Source organism: Capricornis sumatraensis, chromosome 21, assembly GCF_032405125.1.
Source record: "Capricornis sumatraensis isolate serow.1 chromosome 21, serow.2, whole genome shotgun sequence".
Classification (NCBI taxonomy): Eukaryota; Metazoa; Chordata; class Mammalia; order Artiodactyla; family Bovidae; genus Capricornis; species Capricornis sumatraensis.
This window is the reverse complement of record NC_091089.1, coordinates 52,896,096-52,906,653: the sequence shown is the minus strand read 5'-3', so window position 1 is coordinate 52,906,653 and position 10,558 is coordinate 52,896,096. Positions and strand designations below refer to the sequence as shown.

General features: G+C 52.9%; 1 protein-coding gene across 1 annotated transcript in view; it reads right to left on the bottom strand.

The window, feature by feature from the left end:
* Window positions 1–5,702: 5,702 nt before the first annotated feature.
* MAPK4 (mitogen-activated protein kinase 4) overlaps window positions 5,703–10,558 on the bottom strand; it is a 59,226-nt gene continuing 54,370 nt past the window's right edge. Inside the window, exons 4-5 of the mRNA XM_068993928.1 lie at window positions 10,081–10,291; window positions 5,703–6,417 (exon numbers count right to left, since the gene is read on the bottom strand). Coding sequence (XP_068850029.1) covers window positions 5,703–6,417; window positions 10,081–10,291 — 926 coding nt within the window. The remainder of the gene's footprint in view (window positions 6,418–10,080; window positions 10,292–10,558) is intronic.

Genomic DNA, 10,558 nt, shown 5'->3' with positions numbered 1-10,558 from the left:
TTGTCCTCAATTCAAGCCACTCTGACAAAATGTCTCTGCATCTTAAATCTACATTCCCAGGAGAGAGAACACGATTGGTCCAGTTTGGTTTGGGGGTGTGTACCCTGGTCCAGTCACCAGGACGGGGGTGGGAAGGGAGAGGGCGGAAGGTCACCATAGCTCCAACTTGAACGGAGTGGCCTCTCCTGTGAATGGGGAAGCGGGGGTACACTTCTCAGAGAAGGGAGGTTGTGGGCTAACCAAATACTTCAAAGGGTGGGGTTTTGTGGCTGATTTTTGTTTTTAATGGAGATGTGGATTTTCTACCTGTTTAATGTAGAGCAATATAAAAATCCCAGAGAACAAAGAAAATTGAAAGTATCATTTATTAGGTACAAATTTTGGATCTGCCATTTAATAATCTTGTTTCTCTTAATTTACTCACCAAACACATACAAAACACTTTCGACATGTCAAACGCTATATTGTACAAACACTAAGTGCTTTACATATTTTAACATCTTAAATGTTTGCAATGATTCTATAAGACAGGTATTAAAATTATCCCCATTTTACAGATGAGGAAATGGAGGCATAGAAAGATGAACTTGAGTAAGTGATGAAAATGAAAAAAATGAAAGTGAGTAAGTGATAGTGCTGGAATTCCAGCCCAGGCCGTCTGGCTCAATTATTCCTGGGTGAAATCCTTTGTTACGCTGACCTTGGGTAAGTTACTTAACTTCTCTGCCCCTTGGTCTCCACACTTGTAAAATGGGTTTGATGACATCTGCCTCCTCAGTTGTGGTGAGGATTAAAATTGATGGTGCCTGTCAAGCCCTGTGCATTCACTAGTCAGGGCTCTCCAGAGAAACAGGCCAATAAGATCTGTGTGTGTGTGTGGGGGGGTGTGGGTGCATGGGCTTGGGGATCCCCAACACAGTCACTTGGCTGAGAGTTCCATGGTAGGGGGTGGTGGTGGAGAGCGAGCATTTAGGCAAGTGAACAGCAGAAAGTTAATAACGAAAGGGCTGGACCTGGGCCTTGGCGTGCCCACCAGGTGGGGAACTTGGAAGTTCTCTTATTTGCACCTCAGAGGGTTTATATGTTTGCCCCACTTATCCACTCAAACCATAAAAATCTGCTGGGCTGGCCCCTTTCTGCCTCCTTATCCTCTCCAGCACCTAGCGGAGGGCTCTGTGATGCGGATGGGACTCTGCCCAGACCTCTTTCAGCAGGCAGTCTGCCCACGGTCCCATGGCTGTGGGTTTGACCGCCGAGTGGCTCACAGCTGCTCCTAGAACTTCTTGATGAATAGGTCCTGCCCTTCACCACCCATCCCCACAGCCTTCAACCAAAGACTGGCTGACATGAAGGCACAAAAGGCTGTCCTCTCCTCTTCAAGGTGGGGCCAATTCCACAGTGCAATCTGTGCAGCAGAGCTCTCCGTGGGGTCAAGCTGAAGCTGGTTTCTCGCCTGGACCGTGTACTTGCTGAGTACTCGTCCCCAGCCCTCCTCTGTGTCCCATACCCTCCATCATCTTCAGGTATCTCCTCCATCAATCACTTGCTAAGGAATCCCCATCTTAAGATTCCCGAGAACGAAGCCAGGACAGTAGTGACCAAACTCTGATGGCCACTGGGACCCCCACAACCATATTTTTACAGATCTCTGCACAGCTCGCAGTGTCTTTGTGTCTGCAAAGGAATTTCTCAGTCATTTAAAGCTCTATCTTAGTACTGAGCCCATGAATTAAAGTGGAGAAGATGTTAAGTCTTGCTTTGGTCCAGAGTTCTGGAAGACAGGATGGAACAATAGTTGAATATGCGGTTTGGCTCTCAGACACAAACTTCTCATTCACATGTTTGTTTTCTCCCACAGCAGAGCCTATTTTCAACAAGTCTGTCAACTAAGCTTGATGGAAGGGACTGGGGTGGGGTAGGTGCTCCGAGGGCCAATCTGATCCCACAGTAAGGACCTTGAGACTGATAATCACTCTAATGCTGTGAGTAGAAACAAAGCCAATCGCTATTCATGAAACAGAATGACCCAGAACATAGCTGAGTTGCCCAGCCAAAGCACTGTACCAAGGAGACTGCACCGGCAGGTGTCTGGTGGGCTGGGCTCTGTTTCCTGACCACGATTGTACTCAGAACCCTGCCATATTTCATTTCCGTGAGAATTAGCCACTGGGTGCTAAAAGGTGTCAACGTGTAAAGAGTGTTAACATACCTGTTAAGTCAAGAACGTGCAGAGCAAGAAAGAGACATCAGCGGAAACTAAGGAACTTGAACTTTGAATGTTTTTCATGATCTTCGTGAAGTTCTTAGCAAAATTCACATCTCAAGGGTCAAAGCGGCCCTACACACAACTCTTGCACGGACACCATAGGCTCTGCCAGTAGGGTCTGACACAAGGACCCCCACTGGTCTGACACTGAAACTTCTCAACAGTGACAGGGATTGCTGATCCCAGAGTTGGATTAGTGGGACTCGTGGTGGGGACACAGATGCTGGGCTTGGGGTGTTTAGGAGATTGAAATGAAAAGCCATGGGTAGCTTAGGTAGCAGTCACCTTAGTACCTCCAGCCTCTTTCACCTCGACGTACTGGAGTTTTACCTGCAGCTTCCTGCCCTGTGACCGGTTTTAATTCTTGGAGGCAGTCAAGAGGGGATAGGAGGGGTTGAGAAACCCGGAGTGTATTGCCAACACTAACAGGTGTTGTGAACCCTCTTCGCGTTAAATCCGGCTGCTGACGCCTGCGCGTGTTGGTGCTTTACCGAGATCTGCTTGGTCCTTGTCTTTCTGTGCGTGTCACCCCAACTTTCCCCTGCCAGCACCTGTGTCCTCGTGTCTGTGGCCTTTCTTTGGCTGCTGGAACCGGTTCTGCTGCAGTGCAGGACAGGCCAGAAGTGCTGGGAAGTAACAGTCCAAGAATGTGGTCATCCTCCAAGGGTGCGCAGGGTGGCAAGGTGGATGTTCCTCTCTAATCGAGCGCCCCACCGGGATCGAGCTGCTTTGCCCACAGTGGTGGCATGCACCCTTATTGGCTTCTTTTCTCTCCCATCACTTCCCTATCACCTATCTGTGTCTCCTGAAGTCATTTCTCCCGCCCCTTAATTACTTGCACTTGACTCTTTGTCTCTGAGTTTGCTTTTGAAGGAAACTAAGCCAGTGCTTCATCTAGGAGGAAGCTGTGGGACCACCAACCAACCTCGGTCAGAAGATTTGGAGTTGGCTCCAAGAGATGGTTTGAAACATACAAGGTGGACACTGGGCCTGACCCAGGTGATTGTGGAATGTCTTCCCCTTTTCCCAATCTTTGTAGATTCTCTCCTCACCTCCCCTTCAACTTGCAACCCCTCAAAACACCTTCCCTTCACAGGTACAGGGAGAATCCAGCCACGTTCCAATGACTCAACTGCTGCTGTTAAAGACGGGATCAGATAACGTGCAAATGAATAAGAGTAAGTAGACGAACAAATGAATCTATGTTCCAATAAAACTTTATTTGGCCCATCCCGATCAAGTTTAATAATGTTTAATAGATATTTTTAAAACATGAGTAATAGCAATTCTTCTGTAATAACAATTATATATGAACTCCTTGTCAAGATCAGCAGCTTGTTCCTTTACCAAAAAAGTAAAGCCGCCCTCTGAGGACAAATGGCACGTGAGAGCGGTGAACGTCTCCTTTTCTTAAAAAAAAAAAAGAAACCCCAACACTTCATATTTACATATTTCCCAGGTAAAAATCGGTCAGTACGGTTAATTGTTTTTAAACACAAGTTTCTAATGTGCTGCAGGTTTCAATGTACAGATCCTAGTTAGCTGATTAGACTTAAGGTGCTGCTGAGGTGAGGGTGAACACAGCCTATGATCAACACTGGGGGACCCTCTGTGTACAGATCGGCTCCTATGGGCATCTCTGGGGGGAGCTGAACGCCGGTGGTGGAAACGGAAGAGCGTTTGCCGGGGACCGGACTCCATGCCTCTGCAGAGGGCCTGCCATGCTACACACTGTCCCCTGAGGCTCTGTGAACGCGTGCACATCTGGTTTGCTAAGTTACTTCAGTTGTGTCCGACTCTGTGCGACCCCATAGACGGCAACCCACCAGGCTCCCCCGTCCCTGGGATTCTCCAGGCAAGAACACTGGAGTGGGTTGCCATTTCCTTCTCCAATGCATGAAAGTGAAAAGTGAAATTGAAGTCACTCAGTCGTGTCCGACTCTTCACGACCCCATGGACTGCAGCCTACCAGGCTCCTCCGTCCGTGGGGTTTTCCAAGCAAGAGGACTGGAGTGGGGTGCCATCGCCTTCTCCGGCACCTTTGGTTTGGTATGCTCCAAGTTCATCCTGGCCTAAGCTAGGGAGGACATGGTGGTCTCGAGTCCTTTCTTCTGTCATGGGGTCCCCATGCTGGTACCTGACCCCTGAGGACCCTTGATGTCAGCACCCCACTTTTCAGACCTTCCTGCCTTTCTGGATTCCTTGTCCCCAAGGCCCCTCGCTCTCCAGTACATTTCTTCAGGGCCTGCTGTTTGCTGGGGCTAAATGGATGATCAAACCAAGGGCAGAATTAATGAAGGTCAATGGGTCCTGTGTGAGAGCTTCTCTCCCAGCACATCAGCTTTGTTGCAGGCACTTCACTGCTTTCCTCCAAAGGGGCAATTTGGGCTGAGAAAACAAGCTCCCAAGGTAGGGTTGGAGTGGGGCTGTGTGTACTAGGGGTGCGGGGCAGGCTGCAGGGATTCTTGGAATTGCTGTCTTCAAACTCACCAGTGTACGGCATTCCCTGGGGAACAAGAGCTGTCACTGTGTCTGCGTGTGTGTCAGGAAAGTGCATAGGAAGTTCTGGAAAAGGTGTGTGCACAGGCCTGGGAGGATGGGTGATTTTACCCACAGATCCCAAACTGGTCTGATCTGAAGCTGAGAGTTCAGATCACACTGGGGTGAGGCAAATAGGAATATTCAGTACTTGAGGAGCCAGGAAAAAAAAAATACGCTTATTGACAAGGGGAAAGAAGCTGGCTCAATGTCCAGTTTCAGAATTCACAGGACATGGCTCTGAGTAAAAGCACACAGAATGGGTAAGCTGGTAATGGACAGGGAAGAAACGTCTTGAACCAAGTTTTCTGAGAAAAAGGCCAGAGTGACCCCAGCAGAGGAAGACATTGTTTAGTGGACAGATGGACAGACACTGGCCTGGGGGCCAGGAGACTGGGATTCAAGGCTTGCCCTGACACCGACTAGGCCCCGATCCTATTAGCAAGTCACTTGGCTTCTCTGGACTTCACTGCGTTTCTCATCTGTCAGCTGAGGCTGCTTGGACTAGAGAGTTCCAACCCTCTCTGCCAGGTTCCTCTCCAGACAGCCACCCAGGTGGGGCCTGTTGACTGCTAAGACCTTTCTGCCCTGCGCACCACCACTGATAAAAACACAAGGGCCTCCTCTTTGCTGGGAAAGTGATCAACCCCGCTCCCCCCCCCCAAAAAAACTAGACTCCTGTTCAAACACACTCCCAGAGGTTAAAGGCTAGTTATTAAGGCAGTTTAAGAAATGGACATTCCTCTCGCTCCTCGGATCCTTCCTGTTCCGCTAACCCCAGGGCAGCCGAGATGGAGTGGAAGGGCTGGTGGAGGTGCCAGGGGGGCGGTCCCCTCCGGCCAGGGCTGGCTTTCCCCGGATGGTTTCCGGGGGCACGGCCTGGAGCGCCCCTCCACCCTCACCACCTTTCTTTGGAGAAGGCCTCGGTCTGCACGAGGTCGCTGGGGTGTTCGGAGATGCACGCGCCGTTGAGGTCGCCCAGTTTATTGTCCGGCAGGTCCTCGGGCTTGGTGCAGAGCTTCAGGGCGCGGGAGATGAACATGTCCAGGTCGAACTGTGGGCTGGCGCCCCCGTCGATGGGGGCCGGGCGGCCGGGTGGGGACAGGCGGCGATCTGGGCCGTCGGGGGGCGGGCTGGCGCCGCGCTCGGGGCCGCCCTGCGTGCTCTTGACCCACTGCGCGATCTCCAGGAAGAGGCTGGCCGGCTCGTCGTCGCGCGGCCCGGGGTCCGCGGTCACCGCGGCCACGCCGGCCACCCCGGCGGCGGGGGGCGCGCCGGCGGCCTGCTTCCAGTGCGACAGGTCCAAGATGAGCTTGGGCTCCGAGTAGTGGTGCGGCTTGCTGTCGCGCCACAGCAGCTTGTCCAGGTAGGACGGCGAGCCCACCTTGTAGTCGCAGGAGTGCCCATAGTCGGCCTCGAAGGCGCGCTCCATGGACGAGTGCGACTGCTCCAGGAAGCGCTCCGAGCTGCTCTGCGAGTCCTTGCGCGGGTCCACCTGCACGTCCTCCACAAGCGGCGCCGACCCCGCGCGCGGGTCGCGCTGCCCCTCGCTAGCGTCCTGGCCCCGGTCGGGCCGCCACTCCAGGTCCGACGACAGGCTCACGGGGTACCTGCAGGGTAAGACGGGATGGCCGTTGGACACCCCCCCTCTTCCCCGCCCCTCCAGCCTGGGTGGCTTTGCGGAGGGAGCCACCTCCTCATCACTGTCTGCCCCCCAGCAGCCAGGCTTTCCATTCCTTCCCAGCCCCCCCCCCGCCCCCCCCCCGCACCCCGGCAGCTCCTGCTGTCCCCCACCTCCAAGGTGGGAGGGACATGGGACAAAGGAACAGTAACGGTGAGGCCCCCAGAGCGCAGGTGAAGGGACTGATTGTTTCCTCTTGTCTTCAAGGGGCTTCCCTCAGAGCTCAGTTGGTAAAGAATCCGCCTGCAGGAGAGCCCAGTTCGATTCCTGGGTTGGGAAGATCCGCTGGAGAAGAGATAGGCTACCCACTCCAGTATTCTTGGGCTTCCCTTGTAGCTCAGCTGGTAAACAATCTGCCCTCAATGTGGGAGACCTAGGTGCGATCCTTGGGTTGGGAAGATCCCCTGGAGAAGGGAAAGGCTACCATTTCAGTATTCTGGCCTGGAGAATTTCATGGAATATATGTATAGTATTCATTCATTGTGTGTGCGTGGTGAGTCACTTCATTCGTGTCCCACTGCTTGTGACCCTATGGACTGTAGCCCACCAGGCTCCTCTGTCCATGGGATTCTCCAGGCAAGAAGACTGGAGTGGGTTGCCATGCCCTCCTCCAGGGGCTCTTCTTGATCCAGGGATCAAACCTGCATTATCAGGCCCTTTACCACTGGGGCCTCTTTGGAAGCCAATTCATTCAATACCCTATAAATATTTCTTGAGCACCTCCCCTGTGCCAGGTGCTGTACTGGGCATTACCAGACACAGCAGGGAACAAAATCCTTGTCACCTTGGAATGCATTTTCTAGTGGATCCACCTATGTAGTGCTCCTCAAACTGTGATGTCCTCACAAATCACCTGGGGACCTTGTAGAACACAGATCTTGATCCAGTAGATGAGGTGGGGTCTGAGAATCTGCGTGTCTAACAGGCTCCCAGGTGACGTGATGCTGCTGGTCCACAGCCCACACTTTGAGTAGCAGGGCTCAGATTAGAATCACTTGTGTGTGTGTGTCTGTGTGCGTGTATGTGTGTTCGTGTGTGTGTCGGGGGGGGGGGGGGATTAAAAATAAAGTTCCATGCCCGCCCTGTACCTCCAGTGATGATTCAGTATGTCTGGGGAAAGGCCCTGCAGCTTTGTGTTCGTCAGACCTCTCCAGGTGTTTCTAAGTTCCAACCAGAGCTAAGAACCCTGCCCTAGTGGTTCTGGTTGGAGGCTCTGCAGGACTTTGTGCAGATGTGAGCAGGTGGGGCATACCAAAAGATTATAGGCACCCTCAAGAGAGGCCAAGGATCCTTGGAATTCTGCCCTCTGTTGACTGTCCTGGGGCCTTGGAGAGCAGCTACCCAGTGAAGGGCAGGTGGGCAGGCCATCAGCTTGGGCTGAGCCCTCTCCATGTCAGGTGTTCTATGCGGAATTTAGGGGACGGGGAGGCAGGGAGCCTAGAGGAAGCCTCTTGGAACAGGAGGCTGAGTTCTCACACAGGAAAAACCAAGGGCAGGCTGGTTTGGCTGTGTAACCGGGCAGGCAGGCAGCTGTGGTCCATGCCTTGTGGTTTGTGAAGCACAGGAAGGTACCAGTTCTGCCTGTTGATGCCATCAGGGCAGGAGTCACTCCTCGAGGTGAACACTGTCCCCTCCCATGAGGGTCCTTGAAACGGCAGAGATTTCAGGAGGAAGACTTGTGAAGAGCGTCACTTTTGGACACTCTGTTAGTTCTATTAGAAAGAAAGTTCTATTAGTTTGAGGTTTCAGAAACCCCTCAAACCAGGACCAGTATCTTGGTAAGGGTTAGGCTGGGACCCTGGTCAGAGTATGAGTGTGTGCAGAGGATTCAGAGCTTCAGTGAACCGTGAGTGCTCCAGCTGTGTAACTCTCTGAACTGTCTTGCCAGTTTCTACACTGGCTGGACTGCGCATAATTCAAAAAGGAAAAGCTCATATTCATCCCATTCTTCTGCAGCTCTGTGATAGCATTTAATAACACCCCAATGGGATGTCGTCCGCTTTTGGCTGCTACATTGTTAAGGGCCAAGTGTATTGGGTTGGCCAAAAAATTTGTTCGGGGTTGGAAATGGAAAGCCCTAACAAACTTTTCAGCCAACCCGATAAGTTGTCTACAGTCTCCAGAGCAACCCCGTGGAGTATTATCACCTCCGCCATGGGTGAGGACACGAGCGTTCAGAAGTCAACAGCTTGCCCAAAGCAGCAGGGCCTGTGGGCAGGGGTTTGTCACTGCCTTCATCATCTGCCTTCATCATGCAGGTGTGATGGGGAAAGTCAGAGCAGAGGCGCCCCAGGTTTAGAAGTGGTCAGAGTTGATGGGCAGGGGTCAAAGAAACCCTCCTACGGTTTTCCTGGCGCCAGCCTCAGGCCATAGCCGTGCTGAGCATGGATGAACCCTGCCACGCAATGCGCTGTGCCCTAGACCGTGTGGAGTGGAGGCGGTGGGGCTGCAGGGAGCACAGTCAAGGGCAGGCCTAGCATGGGAGCAGCAGAGAGGGTCTTCGTTAATCTCTGTTTGCTGGCAACACTTGATAACAACCATCGACAACAACCAGCCTGTCCCAAAATAGCAAGGTGGCCCTGACCCTCCATTGGAGCCTCCTTAATCTGAAACCCATCATCTGTCAAATGACCAAAAAGGAGACACTACTCATCTGTCACTTCTGTAACCAGCTGTCACTTTCTCGCAGCAGCAGGGCTCCCACTTCAGCCCCCTCGGAGTCCTAGCTGCTAAGCCCTCGAGCTCTGTTTCTAAACAGAGCAGCCACCATCGCTTCCCTCCCAGAATTAGCAGGTGGTGATGCCTAAACGTTTAGCTGCCTGATCTAGAACATCAGAACGGGAAGGGCCCTGAGAGATCACTGTGTGCTTATGTGGAGTTTGTAAAACAAAAAACAAAAAAACGTATCTCCTCCCCAGCTGTGACTCATTGGTAGTGACTTCTGGGCGCACTGGGTTGAGAAGGATTCTGAGGCCCGGCCCAGCTTAGGAGAGAAGAGTTCTGCGAGTGTTAGCGGTGTCTGACATGAGACAGGGGACTGCCCCTCATGGCCAGGTGTTAGCCCTGTGACACGACACCAGTCTCTAACCTCTCTGAGCTGTGGCTTCTTCGTGTATCAGTGGGTACTAATGATAATGGTGCCTCCTTTACTGGCTTCGCAGGAGACGCAAAGGATGTGAAGAGCAGGAAGGTGGTGTGTGATGGTGAATTGCACCTTGTTTTCTTGCATTGCTGTGCTTTGCTTTTCTGGGGCAAATTCCCAGCCTGCAAGATGTGAGCTCCGGCCGTGGGTACGCATGAAATGCTTGCCCGACTCTGTGTTGAACCCAGGGTGTGCGGTGCACCTGGGGTGGGGAGAGAGGGTGGCGGTGGCTGGGTGGCACAAAGGCAGGCCCTGACCACACACGCAGGACGTGGCTGTTCATCTACAGCGAGCATCTAGGGACAAGGAGAGAAGGGTGGGAAGCCGAGCTGGGGAAAGCGCCCCATGGACTTTAGAACTCGGGAGACAGAAGGAGAGGTCACGGAGGATCAGAGGCAGGTAGAAATGAGAGGATGAGGTCGTGGGCCCCAACCCCCAGGGCCGGGGCCCCTGGAGCCGCACCTGTCCCAGTTGGAGAGCTGGCTCTGGCTGGCGGCCATCAGCAGGATGTCGTCAATCTCATCCTCGATGCGGAAGGGGTGCTGTGAGGTGGGCTCATCCTCCGGGCAAGAGTACGGGCTCATGTAGGGGTGCTGCAGCCCCATCTCGGCGGTCAGGCGATCCATGGGGTTAAAGGTCAGGATCTTCTCCAGAAAGTCGATGGCTGTGGGGAGCAGAGCAGGATGGGATGGTCATTGGTGCCCTTGGCACAGTGAGAATGAGACTCCTCAGCCTGGGGATGCCCCCGAGTGTCTATACTTTTCCATTTGTGAAAGGGCTTCTTACCCGTTCCCTTTCTCACGACCCTCACCACAGTCTAGGGATAAATTCAGAGCAGATGCTGCTTTCTGACTCCACAAAAGAATTAACGGAGGTCCGGAGGGCTTACCCTGGTAGCTGAGCTGGTAAAGAATCCACCTGCAGTGCAGGA